Source organism: Lepisosteus platostomus, chromosome 2, assembly GCF_059453375.1.
Source record: "Lepisosteus platostomus isolate fLepPlt1 chromosome 2, fLepPlt1.hap1, whole genome shotgun sequence".
In the NCBI taxonomy this organism is placed as follows: Eukaryota; Metazoa; Chordata; class Actinopteri; order Semionotiformes; family Lepisosteidae; genus Lepisosteus; species Lepisosteus platostomus.
Genome location: NC_142612.1, coordinates 17,494,024 through 17,515,785, shown reverse-complemented (window position 1 = coordinate 17,515,785; position 21,762 = coordinate 17,494,024). Strand labels below are relative to the sequence as shown.

Sequence of the window (21,762 nt, the reverse complement as noted above, 5' to 3'; positions counted from 1 at the left end):
AACACTGGAAAGATTAATCAAAATCAAAACAGTTTAAATCATACAATTTCTAAAATGCTATGCCATTCACAAAAGAAAGATTCTTTGCTGCAGAGCTACAGTAAATGCTTTTCACAGTTCTTTGAACTGATGTGGCCAACAGTGTGACCTTAGACTATAATAGAAGTTACAAGTATAAGAGAAGTCAAAGTGAAAAAAAATTCATGCTCATTGTAATAGGTTTCCCAAGAACATAATACATGTTTACTGATGTGAGGAGGCCATTCAGACTATCTTGAATATTTTTCAATATTTATTTTTTTCTGAGGATCTCATGTTAAACGAAGTCATCAGGTTCTACAACATTGCTGGGCAGCTTGTTTCATATTCCTTCAACCCCTTGTATAAAAAAGTACATCCTGTTCGCACTTCCAAACAATGATACCACAGTTCTTAGTAACACACAATTGTACCAACATAACCAGGAGCAGTGACACTTCAGGTCATTAGAAGCAATTACACCACGCAAAGATCGTACAGTTTAATCACATCCAAACATTAGTCTCTGTCATTCAGTTCATGAGTAAGCTCCTAAGTGACAGACAGATTTTGACACAGGAACACAACTAACAATGTGAACCATATACAGTATAAATATTACAAGTGTTTTACTGGCTTAAAAAACATGTTTAAAGTGATACTCTTTATGCATGTTCCTTTGTTTGGCTCTGTTAAATACAGTACAATAGTTTTCAGCAGGCGCCATGCATTTCAAGAGGTCTGGGCTTTGGACTGACAGTAGAGATTATTTTTAGAATAAACTCTGAAGACTAGATAATCAAAGTCATTTATAGGTCATTAGTTGCAAGTTTTCAGTAAACATGTAGTGTTTTTCTGTCCTTACACAGTAATTCATATGCTAATGTGGTGCAAGGCACAGCTAATGAACATTAGAGAACAAGAGTGAAAAGTCTGTAATTAAGTGACATTTGCAATTAACCTAGGTGAAAGCATATAGCTACTTTAGGTATGTACTGTACATTTTACCATACTGCAATTTAGTGATTCAGCTCTCATCAAGCAGTTTCTTAAAAGTGTCAGTGTTAACAAAAAGACTGTGTGGTTTTGTTCCCGACACCATTTAAAAGACATTGACAAGACTACCCAGAGGATTACTGTACATCAGGACCATGTTGTAGGCACAACACAAGGATGCTGCTGGGAAGTAAGAGGGTATGCTGTGTAGAAATGAAAAAGAAAAAGCCTACAAGTTAACAATATAAATGATTGAATCATATCTGGGATCGATCAAACAGTTGCCATTCTCAGATTTATCAGATGCTTGCTACCAAATAACCATGATGGGCCAAATGAGCTCATTTCTCATTTCATCTGTAACATTTTGGTGTACTCGTGACTGTTTGTACTGTAAGTATCTTTTGGTTTCATATAAAATGCATCGTCTCTTAGGTCTCTATTTTGAATCTGCGTGACATTGATTGTCTACTGTATATACAAACATTTAGTACTATTCATCCATCTTCAACCACAGCTACAGTAATTTTCTGCAAAAATATGTTTTTAACAGGCACCTTCCTTCTCCATTAGCTCTTATGAATTTAGCATATACAGTACTGTATAACTGCGGCAGTGTTAAAGTTTGCACATAATCAAAGCACAGCTCTTGATTTTGGTTTGTGTCCTTGCCTCTTGCTTCACTGAGCCTGAAGCAGTCTGTTGATTTGACTTTGGCAGTTACACACAGGACTTGTGTTGTTCAAGGCTCACTGTTAATGATTCTTTAACCTGTCCGTGTGTGCCATGTCCTTGAGACCAGAAATTATTCTGATCATTATATTCTGAACTCTTTTCAGGCGCATAAGTGCTTTCTAAAATGTGGGAACTTTGTTTATACATAATATTTTAAGGATAATCTGACTAATGCACTGCCTGCTTCACATATTTGATTTTTAATTGCACAGATTTTATAAGACATCCTACATTTTTATTATGTCCTTCTCATGTTCTTCTTCAGTTCGGTACCCATATTGCTATTTCTAATGTACATTATCATTAATTGCATTTAACCTGATACGTGTCTGCCCAGTCAGATTGTTAACTTTATTTACTTTGTTACATTTAATTTGCAAAATTTAGAACCTCCAGAACTTGTATCTGCTATAAACTTTCCATCTTATCTATTTATGTCAGCTTCCCTCTCATTGGTGGGCATTAGTAAGAGCAACAACTCTTTCAGTCCTTTTGGTCCACTAATCATGTTAACCCCAAATCTGTTTTCTGCACATTAAACAATTTCCTACCCAAATAGAAAATGGGAAACACAAGGGCATAAAAAGAACCCTTGTGGTAAAAGAACTGCTCTCCCAAATTTACAAAAATAAAGCTTTAATATTTCAGCTTAAGAAGTAATATTTTATGTGGAGCTTTAACAAACACTTGGAAGTCAAATTATAAGCTACAAACAAGAGATAGTTATGCAGCCCATCTAACAACTGTCTAAACAGACTACATTTTGTTTGTTAACATTTTTTTATTTCATTTGAACATACATGTATGTGAAAAACAGAACAAAAACGTTTCCCCCACCCTTCAAATACCCTCCCACTCCCCCCACTTCAGTGGTAGCCCTTCCAAACGTCCTACACAAAACTCTAGATGTCAGAACACACTTGATAGAGTTAATGAATTGGTGCAACTACAGTATAACACGATAAGGACCCAACCACGTGATCAGTGAAGCTACGAACACAAGATGCAAATCAAAACTCTTTATATACAATCCACTGAGCAGCCAGGATCCAATGATGTTGGGAAGAAAATAAAGAAGTGCTGGAATATTATTAGCTTCATTGATGTACAGTAGGACAATCAGATCTGTGTCTTGTGTTGTGAAGAAGGAGTGTTATGATTGAACTACACAGTGACTGCAAAACAAAGATCGAGAAATAAAAATTTAATCAAGGCACCATCAGAATCCCCCAGATATTTCACACGGCAGAGTGGAAAATGTAGTCCCCTTTCCATATTAATTAGAAATTTTGAACTTAGGCATGCAGTCTGTACTTATAGCCTAAAGAAAGAAAGAAAGGAAACACACTTATTATATAGATACATATATTTTATTAAATGAGAAATTGGAAAAATTGGAAAAATGTCCCCTGTTCAAGTCTGTGTGTACCTGTTAGAAAATGCTTTGAATAAATAAATAAAGAATCTTAATTCCAAGATAACTATAATGTCTGAGTAGCAGCACATAATTTAATGTACTATAGTGATGCAGACTGCAGATAGGCCAATTAATTTTCTACCTTTGTACTGTAAATTACCAAAAGCATCACAAATAGTTAATGGAGATGGAATGGATATACAGTTTAGACATTACCATCAGCACAGAGTACAATGCTGATTATTGTTGGAACTGCAGGCAGAAATTCTAATATTGCTGAAGGGTGGTGTGTAAAGGTTTAACCTTTTTAATGAAACCTGATCCTGAAAACGGCTTATCTAGAGCCAATCGCAGACATTCCCATTCAAGCCAGACACAAACATTTTGTAGCAAATGTTAACAGAATGCAAAATACCCTTTGATAAAACCTGCCTGATCCTGTTGCAATAATTTAATCTTACAGGCACCAAAGTGTGGCATAGCATCTTAGTATAAAGACTGCCATCACAGTTCACTAGGAATTGGAAATAGCTTGTACAAAGTGTGGGATCATTCTCTTTTTGATAGGAGTGATTTTAGTAGTTTGGTTAAATCTTAGTTAAAAAGGAATGGAAGCAAGATTTGAATTAGATTGCTGACCCAGAGGAGTGGATACCTCAGCATAGGTGCCAGGGATGGCAAAGGCTGTGACAGAAGAGCCAGGACCCTCGGCATTCGAGGGGGCTTCTGTAGTGGAAAGGGGTGGATAAGAAGTCATTTGGCCCATTATGTCATCACTCATTATAGCCAGTGTTGTATCATCTGTCCATGATCCAGGACATGGACAAGGGCCCTGGAGACAGGATGGAACTTCTGCCCTAAAAGTACAGTATGTGCTTCATACCATCATTGCTAGTCCCTGGAACAGCAAACATGGACCCTGCATATGGACAATTCAGGCAGAGAAGATAGCTGCAACAGTGATGGAATACAATAACTTAACCCAAGCCCCATAGTCCTTTCCAGCACACCAATGCACAAGTTCAGGACTGAGTCCAAAAGCCCTGGAAAGTTCATTTGCAGGTTGATGTTCAGAAAGAATGTAGAATACAGTATATGGTTTGATCCCAGATTAAAACACAAAAGCACGCTTCTAAACACTTGAGAGCTGAGGTGAGCATCAGACCTACTATTCTAAAAATGTGGTTTGTAGAATGACACGTCAAAAAAGCTTCTTGTTCACTCTGACCCCCTTTCCACAGGCTTTGTCAGAGGATGGAGTAAGATAGTCCCATTGCAGCCTTTAGTTCTCTGTACATCTTCTACTGAGAATACAACACTAAATGTGTTGCACATGAAGAGAAATTTCATATGCAGTCGTGTAGGTAGAGTAAACCTCATCTTGAATAAGTGTCATTCTCTAAAACAGATTTATTTCAATATTTATTACAGTAGGATACTAAGAATAAATGTTTAAGTAGGCTAGAAATATACAGTCTTTCTGTGAATGTTAACCTTGTTGATCTCTAATGCTAATGATATGTGGGTTGTACAGTACACTAATACAACAAGGCATGTAAAAGTGGGCCTTATAATTTGTCATAAGGAAGTGATTCAGAAGAAACGTCAGAGGAATTCACTGAGTGATTGACCAGCATGAGAATGAGCCTGCTGCCTTGTCCTCATTACCTGTGCAATCACTTAGTTGCTTGAGAGGTGACCCCAGCCTCTGTTAAAGGCAAATTAATAGTCTTGTGTTTCCAATTATGTTGTTGGCTCCATAATAATGGTACTGTGTGTGTTACAGTTGCTTGCCTTAGAAACTGGCGCTTTATTTTTGTTATGCAAAAGCACGTTTTTTCTTATTTACTTATTTCAGTGTGAGTTTCCATTATTTCTCTAAATGTCCACTTGTTCACACATGTAAAAATGTTTATTTTACTCTATTCAAACTTGAACACACAGTATTCTGCTAATCTGCTTGGTATAATCACACTTAGTCAATAGTTCCTTTCATTGTTAAATCTAGATGCTGCCATAGAATTCAGGCTTTTAAGGGAGGTTTACAAACATTTATGATGAGAGTCATGTATAACTCTGTTAGTGGGAATTACCCTTATTGTCCCCTACAAGTATCATTTGTTTATGAAGAATATAATGTGTCTGACCTATGAAGAATTTAGTGAAGAATTTGCCCTTACTAACTGTATAGCTGGAGAAACTTGTCAATACATTTACCCTACATGGCTTGAGGATCAGATCTTCTTACAAGGGTGGTTCCAGGTTTGGGTTTATTTTAAGCGATGAAATCCAACTGATTTGTTACTGTATTATATAAAAAAATGTAAACTTAACAACGCCGAAACAAAAGTCACAGGTTTACCTGTAATCCTCTGCATTTATTAATCTAGCAGCCATATCAGTCTACAACTCACAACTGAAAGCCCACTAAAGCTAAGCAGGTATGAGCCTGGTCAGTACCTGGATGTGAGACCTTAGGTTGCTGCTGGAAGAGGTATTAGAGGGGCCAATAGGGGGCACTTACCCTGCGGTCTGTGTGGGTCCTAATGCCCCAGTATAGTGATGGGGACACTATACTGTAAAGAGGCACTGTCCTTCGGATGAGATGTAAAACCGAGGTCCTGATTCCCTGTGGTCATGAAAAATCCTGGGGTGTTTCTTGAAAAGGAGTAGAAGTGTTAACCCGGCGTCCTGGCTTTAGCCTCTACCAGTCATGGACCCCTAATAATTGCCATCTCTGAATTGACTTCATCTCTTCCCACTGAGAACTGGTGTGTGGTGAGCGTTCTGGCACACTATGGCTGCCATCATCCAAGTGATGCTGCACATTGGTGGTGGTGGAGGGGAGTCCCCACTACCTGTAAAGTTCTTTGAGTGGAGTGTCCAGAAAAGCGCTATATACATTAAGTGTAAGGAATTATTAATTATTATTAAGAAAAAAAATCACTGGACATTCCTTATGAGCCCTGAATGCAGACTTTCTCTCCTTCCTGATGCTATACTTTTATAATGGTCCTTTTCTTATTCTTCGGGACTCCTGTATTTTATTGGAATCCCATGCATGTCAACTTTTTTGTAATTCTTCATTCGGACATTTCAGGATAGCGATTCCCTTGTTAACTTTTTAACAGAGGCCTTTGGGGCCCTCTTGTGATATTGGCTAAAATTACAGATCTCTTTTGCAACAGCCTTGTCACATTCCCCACCCCCCACCTCAAACAAGACTGAACAATGCTGCAGAATAGGTGCCATGAGGCAGTTGACCTTTGAAAGAGTATTGGCAGTACCATGTGAGTCCACTGAATGATTATTCACAGTGAAAAGGTACGGTTGCAAGGCGAGAAACCAATTTGTAACTTAAGTATTTTTCTCCTTATTTGATTTAATTACTGTTAGAGGTGTATGGTCAATTACCAGCGTAAATTCTAGGCCCAGAAGGTTAAATAAATTGCTAATTTTACAACCAGGTATTATTTCTAAACCATTCCAGAGTTACATTCTCTGGGCAGAAATTTCCCACTAAGCAAAGAACTGGATGATGTGTGACTTCTCCCATCTGTAATAAGATCTCTCTCTGAAGCATCGGTCCATAAAAAGAATTGTTAGTTAAAGTTGGGTGCCATCAGTACAGGTTTTTGATGGAGTGCATGCTCCATATCGCAGACAATGCCTCAGCATTCCCCTGAACAGTATTGGATGCCATCATCTGTGTGAGGTTTTTCAGGGTGCTAGCCTTTTAGAAATAAAACTACCAATCCCATGTTGTCTGAACCTTTTGAGTCTCTGGTCGGAACTGACTAAAATGTCAGCTGTCTTTTCTTCAGGAATGTGACATTCAATTACCAGAGTTCTTATAAGAACGTTTTGAAAGATAGCTGCACGTTATTGTAGGTAATCAGCAGACTCTGTTCTTATTTTAAGTCCAATGAAACTTGTACTGAGCCTACAGCATGGAGAACAAAGATACTGTTAGCGGGACCAGATTCATCCTGCTCTTCGATACCTTTATAGGCCATCAATGGTGGTTCTGTGGGACTAATAATCAGACTTCATTATCCCCATTTAACTGGTACAACAAATTGTTTTAAAAAATAAAAGAATCAGGAGTTTTAACTTACCCTTCAGTGCGGATCCTATTCAGTTCCTCTACTTGTGTATGAGCATGACAATGTAGTGTATTATCTCTGGTGTCAACAGAAATTCAAGGTTAGAATTCCATCTGCCAGATGCCTAAGGGTTCCTGAAGAGACTTTGGACCTACAGTAGTTTGCTGGACAGGTGCTTTGGCTCATCCCCAGGCTCTGGGCTGATGACAAATGGTTGAGAACCGCACCTCTTCTGGTTCTTTTTAAAGTTGTCCCTACCATTTGTCTACCCTTGTTTGCCACTGGGTTTTGGAAGATCAGCAAAAAAAGTTGGCAATGAAGGAAAATAAGTTGAGTAAAGAAAATAGTTTACCACTACCGTTCAAACAGTATATATTTGATGGCATAGGTAGAGTATTAGTTTTGTTGTGGGATAGTCTCTTCTATCCACATAGACACACTTATGGTAAGCTACGTGTACTTCTTCTTGTCTGTCTGTCAGTGGTTCATAATAGACTTAGTGAGACTTAGTGTTGGCACTCCATGTGTTGATTAGAGCTTGGACAAGTTTCTAGTTATTGTTTTGACTTTTTCAAAATTGTCTGGGGGGCGAGGTTGTTCCACATTTTACTCTCATTCATCAGCTTTGGTTCTTGGGTAGAAGGACGTTGTGGAGAAGTGTGCCCCTAATATCCACAATGAAAGCATCTAGGCATCTTTCTAAATATTCTTCCTACATTTCTTGAGTCAATTTAATGCTTCATGCTTATTTATGTGTCATACTGTTCCCAAGTGAGTGCTCTGGGGATCCACACTACCCCATAAAGTAGCCTTTTTGTTTTAGAAGTAAAGTCTTTGCAGCAGGCTAGATCTCATTCAAGTACAACCATCAACAGACTGTTTGGGTCAGACTGGTCGACACTCAGTTTTGCTTCTATGCTGCTTAAGTATCAGTCTAATACTATGTTACACCACTTATGTTGCTGTGTGTTTCTCAAGCTCAAGACATTTGTTAACTAAATTAATTAAACTGGACATCTGGCACTGGGCTAGAATGGTTGAGTTAATGGCATCAATCATCTGCATACCTGACCTCCATTTCATTTGTGACTGTTTCCGGCAGATTTATAATTTACAATGCTCAGAAGATCTGCCCATTCCTGACCACCTGCTAAACTCAGCACCTTGTCCAGGCACTATACTTTTGCCTATACAATTGTTAGTGGTAAATAACAAACATTCATAATTTTATGTTGCTTTTTCCCCACCCACATACCTAACATAAATGTTAGATGTTAAACACTTTGCTGTCATTCAGCTGCTGCTTCCCTCCCTCTTCTTCTCAAATCTCTCTGGAAGTGTCAAAGCTGATGCCACAGCGGAGTCTGTCTATAAACATTGACATTGTTTCTACTTCTGAGGCACTCCCATGTGTCACACCTCTGCGGCTCACCTTCACAAAAAACTGAATAATGGATACAGTTTTGTATGTGTCAGAAAGATTATTTGGGGAATCGAATGACTCCGTACTAAATCTGTTCATATTTCAAGACATCTTAAAATTGCAGAACTTTAATCAGTTAATGAAAAATGACATATTCATACAGCGCGGTAAACACACAAAAAAAGCATAAAGTGGGCACTTTATGAGCTCAAATGAGGTTTCTTCCTCTGTTTATTTATGGTAATCAGAGTTCAGTAATACAAGATAAGTTCTTCATGGCAGGTTTCTAACCAGTATTCATGTCTAAGAATGAATGGTAGTATGGAGAGCAGCAAGATTTTATTTAAAAAGTTTTATTTATTCTCACAGAAGTATTTCTGCATTGGTTTTGGACATGTGAACAGTTCTGCGTCCCAAAACTGAATAATGCCTTGTATTAGTGGGAGTCTGAAAAAAAATACACAGCCATGCTGTTGAAGTCGATACTCTTGTTGAAACCAATTCCTTTTCAGGAATCGGCTGGATGAGATTCTTCTAACAGTTAGTTACAAGGGACTACTCTTATTCACTCCTCCCCCCGGAGGATCACAGCCTTACAGGTTTTATAGTTATGGTTTTATACAACCAGTTTTATAATCCGCAATGAATAAAGAAACATTAGTAAACTGAACAATTGATTCAAATCAAGAATTCAGGGTGGAATGAAAACCAGAAGACACTGCACTAGGAGACATGCTAATACACAAAATGAGCTACAGTATGTGGATTTGAATGGCATCCTTACATTTACAACCTACTGTACCTACTGTAAAGTTCTAATGTTACACATTTCAAAGACGTAGGGATGGAAAAACCAGAGTTCCATGCTTTGAAAAAGTTTACATAAATCTAATCCATTATAGCATTTAACTGAATTTTAGGGTCCTTGTGTTGTGAAGAAGTAATTTCTCAGTCTGTAACCACCTTAATCTGTAGATAATTTGAGCCCTCCACTTCAGTTTCCTCAGAGTTTGGAATTTTATGCAGCTTGCTGTTTTCATTTCAAAGCAATCATCCACTCTGCATAATCCTCTATTCAACTGTGTGAAAGTTTTAACCTCTCTTAATCTTTAATGTGCAGTTCAGCCTTTTAGTTAGAATGGGTAGCTCTCATAATGCCTTTTAGTTTCTTTGTGTATAAGAACAGATGTAATATTGCTTGAGTTTAATATTTTTCATTGACACATTTTTATTTTCTCTTTTTACCTGTTTTCCAGTGTTTTGCAGTCTGTACTTAGTAGAATGGAAGTTCTTCTATTAAAAAAGCTTCATGCTGGTTCATGCTGCTATGGTTGCTTTTCTCACATGTGAATAATCAATCGAACGGATATCAAAAGGATATAATTACAAAAATAGCCTATTGATGACATACAGTGTGCTCCAAACTAACAGAAAATTTGAAATTGTTGTTTTTGTTTGATTGATCAAGTCAGTGGTTAAAGTGACTATATCTGAAGATGCAGTACAAAGCATTTGTTGAGCTTTATTATTATGAGCTCACAAGCCCAGTGAAGTCTTAATGGGATATGTGACTAAATACTGAAGTTTATAATCCTTATTTTAAAGACAGTCTGTCCGAATGCCTATGATGACCTGAAATCACAGGGTTGAACATACAAGATCATTTAGTGAAATTTGTAAATTACATTTGGCTCTAAAAGGCACAGTATATGTCTGAGGAGTACATACTGTACTGTACAGTAGAGCTCGATACACAGTTCAGGGGTTGTAGCATTAAGTTGAATTAAAACAACAATTTCTGTTTTGATGGGTCTAAAAATAGAAAACAATTGGCAATATTTTATGACTGGGTTTTATCCTTAGATCAATAAGCTACTAACAGGGAAACAAACAAGAAGAACTGAATGGGCTCCTTTCTTTTGTTCTTAGGAGATTCTGTATATAAGGACTTCCTAATTCTGTTCCATTAAAATTACCTATATTTTATTAATTGGAAATGATTTAGAAGCAAAAAAAATACAGAAGGTCCAATTTAGTAAATATTCTACTCATTTGTTGGTTTATTTAACTAAGAGAAATCTAAGATCTTACTGTATACTGTATATGAGTCATACCCATCATTCTGTATGTGCCATATCAATTCTCTCAGGAGTCTCTGCAAAGTATTTATGGCCTTTGTAGCAAGTAGGTATTAACTTTATTAAATGTCGTAAGAATCTGATAAGAAATAACCTGAACTGCCAGCAGATCCTGTAATGCCTCTCGTTTTCTCTCTGCAGGGAGCTCTTGTTACTGCCTGTGCTGATGACACTCTGCACCTCTGGAACCTTCGACAAAAGCGTCCAGCCATCCTCCATTCACTCAAATTCAACAGAGAGCGGTGAGGGATCACAGCCTTTTGTTCTGGGTGAATCCACTCTCTACGGCCTCCCTCAAGGGGAGAGAGCAAAACGGCTGTTCAAGATGCATGTGTCTCTGAAAGGTTTTAGCCATTTTTTTCCTCGTTGTATTCACAGTTTGCGGAATTTATTTCATCGCTTTTGAAAGGAAAAATAAAAAAAAAATTATGTGCAATTCTGACCCTAAGGCTTCTTAAAGCAAGTGAAGCCAGAATTCAGTGTTGTTTTTCATGCAGATTTGGACTGCATTTCTAAAAAGTTAGTAGGCGTAATGTAGGTGTATCAAAGAATACAATGCTGCTATCCTACACTATTTTTTTAGCTTTTTGAACATTTAAAGCCTTATGATTTATTTCATAATGCTTACAAATATATCTACTATATCTTTTACAGCCTACCCAGTTTGTCCCATACTTGGTGTTGATAGGTATAATCCTACAAAATGAAAAAAAGAACTGCTTACCTTATTTAATAAGAGGTTATGAAATGTCCTGGTAAGCGCCTGTGTGCTGTTCACTGAAGTATCTCTTAGTTTGAGGGCTCAGATGCTTTTGATATTAAAGATTGTTTGTTTAACACAGACTTAAGCACATCAATTGTGTACAAGAGTAAAGGCACCAGCAGAAAAGCCCACAGGCACAAAGGTCTTTTGGAACATGGGAACATGCTTGACTGTTGTTTTAGGTGGGCATAGAAACTTGGTTGCTGAGATCTAAAGTTCTGAGCTCACATATTGTTCTGCATTTATATTTACTGAAGTACAGAATTGAGAGAAAAAGTGTTTTCCCTTGCAGCACTCTATATTCCTGTTTTATTTGATTGTTTGTTTTACAACTTTTTTTCTGTTTAACATGTAAATAAGAACAATTTAAAGTTCAGGCTGTCATTTTCAACAATAATACACAATAACAATATAGTCTGTGTTAGTCTCACATACTGTATCCCTTAGGGATTACTGTCTTGATAATCTGAATTTTGTTTTCTAAATAGGGAAATGGAGAATTATTTTGGTCATAAACAGAGGGCCAGTGTTTGTCCAGTGAGGGTCAAAAACAAACATACAGTATGGTGCTGCAAGGGAGAAACACTTGTGTACCCTGAAGGCATTTGTTTTCGTTTTGATGTGCATGCAATTTGCATAGCTCTTTTAAGTAATAAAACACTTCTCTTCCTTACTATACAGTAGTTTCCTCATTCCTAGTTAGTTGAGTTTATAGTCGTTTAAAGGAACATTCTCAATAACAATAGGAATGAAATACATCACAGTGTCAATCTGTTCTAAAACTTTGCTTTGTGATATTGGACACATAACAGCCATGACAATACCATCAGAGTGTTATGAAATGTACTTACTTTTAATATAACACAAGCATTGCATATAATGCTAATGTTTATAACCTCTACATATTATAGGAGCAGGAACTCTTTTCCAAAGCTGTCAAAAAATACTGTAAACACAGTCAGATGCACTTAAAATATTTCTGAAAATATCTACTGTACATCTCACTGAGACATGGTAGAGAACAGTATGTAATAATCCCTTGCTATACAGTGCAAACCACTAGACAAGTTTTCAATTATACTAGATTTAGTAATGTAATCATTTCTGCTTATTTTTTTAACTTAACAAGCAGATTTCACTCTTCTCAAAAAGTATTGTTGAGATTCTTCTTTTCTCACATATCCGCATTTACATTTATTTTTTAATTACATTTACAACTGTGCACCTAAAAAGCAGGGAAAGTGGTCTTCCTACATGATATTGCATTTTGGTACAGTCTATCAATCTACTCATCACACAAAAGTATCCCCATAACCCAACAAGTTCTATAACTGCACCACCCCCCCTCCCCATCACACAGAATACATAACACAACATATCCACAAGAGGCACTCACAGAACAGTACAAGAACAAATTTATCAAAACCAATGACCCAAAGGAAAAGTCCAGCAGCATTATCCTCACAAACCCAGCTCTGGTCAGTGACCTGGTGTGCCTCTTTCTGCCATACCAAAGGAACGGATGAAACTCCATGTTGTCCTTTGGTAGGTCTTAGAAATCCTCTTAGAACCAGGTCGTTCTTAGACATCTGTCGTTGGAATGTGATCCAACAGTGTGGTCCCTTATCCCTCCCTCCACCCTGTTTTTCTCCAAATCCAGCTTCAGGAAAGATGAAGAGAGAAAGACAATGCCAGGACCTTCTTTCACGGCCCTTTCCCCTGGGGTGCTATGGTGCAAACTGTGTTCCTCCAGTTTCTGCACTCTGTGTGCTGTGTGAATCCTCATGACTGGCGTTTTTGTCTTGGGTGTTGGCAGAGCTAACAGCTTGGGGCTGATTCACAAACTAACTGTATACAGAGGTCCAGGCGTAACAATGCATTATTTATTTTACCCCATATTTTCATCTGAGGCTCAGTTAGACATGTGGTCTTGTCATGCCAGATGTCACCTCTGAACTATGTGGTAATTAAAGAGCATCTATACAAGCAGAACCTTTGATCAAGGGGAGAGAACAAAGGCAAGAAATATATCAACCCTTAGGGAGACACTGGCCATTCTCTGCAAACTTAAAGTCAACATAATCCCTCATACCTGCTGTCCCACACCCAATTTTGTCACTCTGTGAATTTACAATGTAACTTCTGTACTGTACCATAAATAAGCACAAATGTGTTATTGTTTTCCTACTATTGTCAATGCATTGGCTAATAACTTTAAGCCCATTACTCAAATAACTAACCAGGAATGTAAAGAAACAAGTAGAGACACAACATTTCGGAGGTGGAGCCTTCTTAAGCTGTTGTTTTTACAGTGTGCTCACAGTGTTCATGTAATGATAGATAGATACTTTATTGATCCCGTGAGGGAAATTGCAGTGCAACAGCAGCTTTACACAGACAACACAGCCACAGTGTAACGAATGAATACAATCAGTACAGTGAGGGGTGCACTAAAAGAGTTACTCACAGTCCGGACACACAAAGAACAGACTAGAATAGAACAGTAGGCAGAAAAATCATATCACACATATGAATATAAATATAGATGTAAATATAGATAAAGATATAAATATAAATGTATTGCACGGGTCCCTGGCATACTGTATATTGCACAAAAAACGGTTGTAAACGGGAAAAGAAAAGAAAGAGAACAGATGTAGCAGTGGATGTGTAGATGCGTTCAGTCCAGAAACAGGTCACTGTCAATGTTGCCTCTGCCCAGATGCAAGGTGGATGCGTTGTACAAGTTATTGATTCATACTTACTGTAGGTACTTTTCTGTGCTATATTAAGGTGAAGCTTGGATGTCTGAGGGAATGTTTTTGAGTTCTGGAACCAATTGGAGATTATAACACAAATTCAAATTTTGCCATAGAATTCACCTCACCTTATTACATTGAGGAAGAACAAATGAAGCCCATATAATAAGCGATTTCTACATACTGTATATACTGTATAACAGATTTGAAAACATTTGTTTTGCCATTATACAGTAAAAGGCATCTATCAGTAGTGAATATATTATGCGATTTCTAGTCTTAGATATGGTCCCAACTTGATTTGTGAGTTCAAATACAAACCATGACCCTGTATATTTGCTTCAATGAAAGCTGTATGTTGCGAATGAGTGTGATTCTCCTGGGGTCTTATTTAATAGACATTATACTTTGGGTAAGAAGTAACCGTGTCAGGAAATGATTTAATAAACATGGGAGACAGGAGACACTTTCTGTTAATTTTTCTATTTCATTCACCAACAACTGACAAATTTGAGTTTGCAAAGCTTCCTTCACAACTATGGAAGATTCCCATGTGCTCTGTAGTAATTATACCTCCTGTGAACTGATAAGAACATAACAGGACAGACACAACATAACAGCAAGATGCTTTGAATATCTCAGACGTGAAGGATGCTAGATGTAGATTTCATCTGAGATTCAATCTCTGATTGGGGAATTCAGAGTTTATGACGTTTCACAGATACAAAAAAAAAAGAAAATGAACATTGAGACCAAAATAAAAGAAGGTGAATTTGGAATGAGTGAAGGTTTTAGAATGTATTTAAATATAAAGTGCAAAATCTTGCAAAATGTAGAAGAAGAAAATGTGTAGTATTATTACAGCACCAGAACATTGCTCAGAGATTTAGTTGTGTCTCTGGTGACTTTCTATTTTCTGCTTGGATTTGGTTACATGTTGCATAAATTGACATTGCAGAGAGGTACATCATGAAGGTAGAATAGTATACTGTGTTAAGTGTTTGTCTTCTGTTTTCCCTATCTATGAGTATGCATTTTTTAAATAGACAATAAATACATTTGTTAACATCATATTATTTAAATTGAACTTATCGTGGTTGTTGAAAATTAAAAGTGTACGACTAAATTATTGCATTTAAAAATACTGTTTTTTAAGAAATAACATTCCACTGAAATGATGTGATTTATTTTCCTGTTTGGATAATCCCTCATTGCCTCATCTGTGAATGATGAGCTTCAAGAAGATAGATATATTTTCTACTAGTGGCATGTTTTGTTCATTGACTACTGTATGTTTTGAAGTTCCCTTCAAACACTGAAACTTCCAGTCATTTAGTAGGTAACACAGATATTTAGTCAACATTTTTACTTCACTGATATAAATTAATAGTTGTGATGTACCTCTGTATTTTGTGTATGACTGACATATACAGGAACATTCAATGTTTATTAGTTTAATACATGAATGTATTTTTGTGCTGCATATTTTGCTTATTTTTGCTTCGAATTTACACAAGAGCAAATGGCTTTATCGGTTTTACAATACATATATACAGTATGCACTGAGAATGTGAAAGAAGAACTGCTATTGAAAGTTTTCAGTTCCATATCAATGTATCTTAACCTTCATTTTCTTTAAATTAATTTTAAGGACACTTTTTATCTTACTAAAGCAATGAAAACACCTAATATTGGAGAATGTCAAAGATGTAAGGTCTTTGAATGCCTAATGCATGAAAGAGGGATTTAACAAACTTCCCTTTCCAGCATATTCCCTGTTGAGCCCTCTGTTTTTTTTTTTGTCTATTCCACTTACCATAGACTTTTCATCAGCCTGTAATTTCTGTTCTAAGACAGGCAGGGGGCTTTTGCATTTCTGTTTAATGTCAATCTGAAATAGAAGGAGGACTATTCGTGAAAAACAAATCAGATGGCTGTTTCCCCCTTTCACACAGAGCAGTAAATTGGGCTGCCTTCTGAAAGCTCATTTTTCTAAATATTTCACCAATATTAGATATTTTGTCATGTCATGAGCTTTGAGATGGTAAATGGAGCTCTGCATTCCCAAAGTCTGTGGTAGTGGAGAAATGTTATTTTTGTCTTCACAATGGTGCATTCTGAGTTTTAGGGCAACTGGTAACTTCGAGTCTGACCCAGATAATGAGCCAAAGTGTTAGAAAAATAAAATAAAGCCTTAACTTCAGTGCTAGGGATACCGATTTTTTGTTGGAAGATAAAGTTTTCTCCTTGAGTCCCTGACGTTATGCAAAAAATTTACTGTAGACTTTATCTTTTCCCCAAAAATCTACATTGCCCATGCAAAGGCAGACTCGCAATCCCAGGTTGCTATGGCAACCTGCCACATCTCACGCGGCCTGAATCTTCCACTTGGGCTGTACAGACTCATTATGGGAATTTACCTACCCCTGCTTGATGGATACGTACCTCGTTTCTCTGGGTATTTAAGTCCTGCCTGCTTTTTACATTTACACTCGGCCAATGGGTTTGCGTCCCTGAAGTCAAATGCCCTCCTTGCTTTGCTTCCTCATTCCTACTTGCTTCATCATGTTCGGACCCTAGCTTCCTTCCTCATTTACCCTGCAGATGTTAGTTTGCAGCTTCGACTTTTGAGCGCTGGGTTTTTCCTTATGTTACTGACCAAGCACTCCTGCTCTACTGCTCTCATGGCAAGGCTGCTTATTTCACCTTAGCCTGTCAGATAGCATTCTGCTCAGAGCTCTGTGCGTGGAGTCACCCTCCAGCTTCAGGACTGCTGACCCCTGCAGGTTAGTGTGATTTAACAAAATCAAATCAAAATGAGGCACAGCTGAAACTGAGCTAAGGATTTTAAGCACTGTTAAACACGCACATGTGTATAATGAAATTGTGTAATATTCCTTTATTGACATTTACAATTGAATGATTTGTAAATTTTATGGGGGCTTTGTGGTTTCACAACCACACCATAACCACATTTCCATAAAAAACAGAAACAGAAAATGGCCACGCAGATGGTCTTACAATACTTATTATACAGACCTGGACTAAAAGCTGGCACTTGGTTCTTCAGTGCAAGAAACGGTGAATCCACAGACATTAAACTGCAGGATTTGCAATCTGCATGCACTGTAGAAATTAATGGTCTTATTGACCAGAAATGCAGGTGGAGGTCAAATTCTAATGTTGCACTTCTGCTTCCCTGGCTTCTCAGAGTTATCAGTTTTTAATTCTATTTCCACTTCAGACAGTTTCTTCACCATTCTGTTGTCTTTGAGTGCTTTACTGTATGTTAAAGTGACAGGTTTATAAATCCTTATTTGTAAGCTTCATATTATTTTGGAACTGAAACAGCTGTGTTATAGGCTATCATTTTGCAATATGTTTCTTAAATTGTTACACTAACTTGATCAGCTTCTTACACATTTTCTACATGATGTTAAGACATTATCTCTGATTCAGAAATCAGAACAGAGTAAAAAGCTATAAAAATATATGCATTAGTTTTGCCATTCATTCCTACATATCTGCTAGTGTGCCTGCAGAAAGAATGCTCTTTTCAAGCAAATAATCAGTGACATTAAACTAGAAAAAGCACAGTGTGAGAATGTATGAGACTACTAGACTGTACATTACATGGCAGTGTTTTTGGATGTTTTATTCCAAAGGGACAAAGGATTAAGATCAAATTTAGAAATGTATAGGCAGTTTATAAAATTTGAGAGAATTCATTCAAGATAAGTGAAATAAAATTAAAATTAAGAATAAGTAAAAACATAAAAAAGTTGACTTGGTCTTTTTATTTATAAATATAATCGGTGGAACATATGCATTACATAGGCATTTTAAGAGTATTTTTATTTATTCCTAATAAATATCCAAAATCTACCTGTGAGCAATTCAGTATTATGTTTTGATTTCTATTTCTTTTCCTTTTCGGTACAGTGCAGTACTGCTTGAATATGAACTAGTGGTTTCTTCAGCAATAAATATCTGAGGTGATGAGGTTGTGTCTGTCCTGTTATGTTCTTATCAGTTCACAGGAGGTATAATTACTACCGAGCACATGGGAATCTTCCATAGCTGTGAAGGAAGCTTTGCAAACTCAAATTTGTCAGTTGTTGGTGAATATCTGAAGAGTGAAGAAGTATCGCGTACAAATATATAAAGAGTTTATAATGAAAGTTTGGGAAAGATGACAACAGCTAAGTTGTTGTAGTGCAAAATATACAGTAGGTTGGAGTCACCATTATCATTAATCAGAGAAAGTAAAGTAGAATCATCAGAATAGGAAATTGGTTTGGACCACTTGCAACACAACCATTCATATAAAGAGTAAAGAACAGTGGTGATCTCACACATCCCTGGGGTGCTTCACATCCGTTATTACCTCAGAAGAAATTCTATTAACACCTTTAATCTGCTGCAGTCTTCTAGTAAGGAATGAACTATACCAAACTATCAGATGTGCATTGATCTGTAACTGAATCAATTTTGATAATAAAGTGTCTGTTTATAAAGTTAAAATGTCAAGGAAAAGAACTCTAGCATATTTTTTTTTTGGTCTGTCCAGATGCTTTGAAATAAAGTGGGTGGATCAGTGAGATACTGAAAAACACCTCTCCAGAGATTTAATCAAAACTGACATAAGAGGAACTCGTTGTGTTCTCTTGAACAGGTTTGCTTAGGGAGCGGTATGAAATAGAAGGTTTTATATACTACATACTAGGAAAACCGACAAAATTGATTGCCACACCGGCACTAATCCTCTTCAGAGGAACTTCAAAATAAATGCACTTGCTGCGTATTATCAGGCTCAGCCTTATAAACATTTGTACACTCAAAAGTATTCAGGACTTGGTCTGCATTGATGAGAGCCTGTTTGAAGTAAAACTAACTTTAGAATATTAAAACATTTGTGTTTGCTTTATCATATCTGGTAAATAAACTAATTTAGCATAGTAGCATAGTTTCATTATCAGTCACTATCAGTTCCCAGTTGAAGATATTCGAGTCATTCTTTTCATACTGTCTTAGGCAAAGTTCGTGGGTTACTAGCTTTAAAAGCATTCCCTTAATGCTGCTTATGTGCGTGTTTTCACTCTCATTTTAATTATTTTTCAGTCCCATTCATGTCACCAAAGTCCTTATTTTTAAAAGTGGGCTTCTTTGCATTCATGGTGTGTTTAATGTCTTTATTTATTTGTCTTTTTACTTGGACAAACCTTTATATTTCTTTGTGGGAATAATTGATTGTACACAAAAATTGATGTACTGTACTATGTAGTCATTGTTGTTATGTCATCTAAGGTTCCTTGGTGAAATACCTCTGTATTTCTGACAAATTGGTCAGTCAAGGAATTAATATTCCAACTGCCCCTCATTTGTTCAAGGCATTGAATAATGCAGGCCCAACTGTAAAGCTGTTTAATATTGACAAGGACATTGCAGGCAAATACACATGCTGAAGTTATGATCATTAATTTAACTGTTACAAGATGTTTAAGTTCAAACAAATTTCTTAATTATATGCTGTACAATATTTCTGTAACAGAGTTAACAAGTAAATACTGTTTTCATAAATGATGATAACACAATTTGGTTTTGCTTCTTACCTGCACCAAGTGCTTTTTATGTGTATTTGAAACCAAATGTTATCACAAAAGAAAAAGCTTTTTGAAAAAAATATTGTCTACTATTTTTAACGTTTCACAAACACTCAAAACATAGCCAGCATTTCATGAGAGATGTCAATCAATCCAGAAGCTAACTATTCTATTGGTCCATTGTTCTTTTATCTTTAGAAATATTATCTGCTGTGTAATGGAAAATGAAAGTTCCTATCAAATAAACAATTCACAAAGCAACACTTGTAGGTTTTAATTTAGCCTATGACACTAAATACTGTACATGTACTGTTCCACAAATTCAGTAGTTCAATCAGAGTGACACACCACTTCCATAACCATACAGATTGTGAGGATGAAAAACATGTTAGTGTTCTTACAGTGAAAAGCAGGGCTCACAAACTTTACTACAAGGATGAACCTCTGTAGTTTATATCCACATCAAGGCTCACAAGCTTAAAAAGCATTTCCCCTTACCACTTTTTATTCCGTTTTAGGAATAAGCCTTTGGAATAAAATTAATCCCTTTTATTACCCCACGCTTATTTATGTAACCAATAAGAGTTGCCAGTTTAGCCTTGAAAAAGGATCATCGTGAAGCAATTTCATCTTCTTAAAAAAGATTTAACTTAGCATGACATGATAGTTTTTGGCTGTGTTGACATTTTTTAAAACTGAAGAAATAATAATATACTATTTTATATAGAAACATTAAAAGAAGAATCTAAAAGCATTTTACAGTAGGTGAAGAAGCACATCTAAGAAGTTCTACCATCTTTAAACCTTCAGAATTTCTGAACCACAGCCAGAGAAAGACGGATTGACAAAAAGAAAGAAAAAAATGAATCCCAGTTAGAAAATCTTGTGTGCCCTAGTGAGCAAGAAAAACCACCCGTTTTTGGTGATCAGAATTGTATGTGATATTCTAAATAAGGTCTTAATTATACATTATATAATTTTATCATTACATTTTGATCTACATTTTTATTTAAATTTAAATTTTAAATTAAAGTCCAAGCATTTTAACTACTGTATGTTTCCTAACAAGTTGTTTGATTGTTTTGTTTTTATTATTTCACATTGTCCCACAATCCATATTGAACATAAAAAACTTCTCAACCATGTTGTTTGTTGATAGCCTTTCAAGAAATTATTGGATGAGATCCTTGTATTAATTACCTGCTATCAAACTAGATAGATGGACAGAATGGTCTCCTCTTGTTTGCAACATTTTTATGTTATTATTATCTAGAAGATGAACATTTTGTATCAACATAAACACCAATAACATCTTTATACTGTAAGTAGCCTCTTCTATTTCTGTTTTTACAATTTTGTATTTGTAACTACCTGCTTGCAAAACCCTGCATTTGTCTACAGCAACAGCATCATTTGCCAGTTATTTAATGTCATCTGTGTAGTGTATAATACAGATTATTCAATGTGGATTTTTTCCTATTTTTTAAAGGCAGTGACTTAAAGATGTATTGCAACCTTCATGTTAAATCAGGGGAATGGGCGGCATCATATAATATATTTTTACAGTATATTTGATAATACAGTATATACATTTGTTAAGTCATTAATATTCTTCAAATGAGGCACTGCAAAAGCTATGGATAGAATTAATGTTAATTAATTAATGATAGAATTAATGTTTAAAGTGTTCAACAACTTACAGTATGCACATGTCATCGTTTTTTGATAGCCACTGAATGCTGTTTGCTTTAGCGTACACATTAAAAGGATTTGGACCTCAATCAAACAAGCTGTGTAGTTGCCT

The 21,762-nt window shown here is 36.3% G+C and overlaps 1 protein-coding gene across 11 annotated transcripts in view; it reads left to right on the top strand.

The window, feature by feature from the left end:
* stxbp5l (syntaxin binding protein 5L) overlaps positions 1–21,762 on the top strand; it is a 260,757-nt gene that overhangs the window by 119,022 nt on the left and 119,973 nt on the right. For all 11 annotated transcript variants that reach the window (XM_088601568.1, XM_088601586.1, XM_088601596.1 and 8 more), the window contains exon 4: positions 10,975–11,075. In XM_088601568.1, the coding sequence (XP_088457694.1) occupies positions 10,975–11,075 (101 nt within the window). The remainder of the gene's footprint in view (positions 1–10,974; positions 11,076–21,762) is intronic.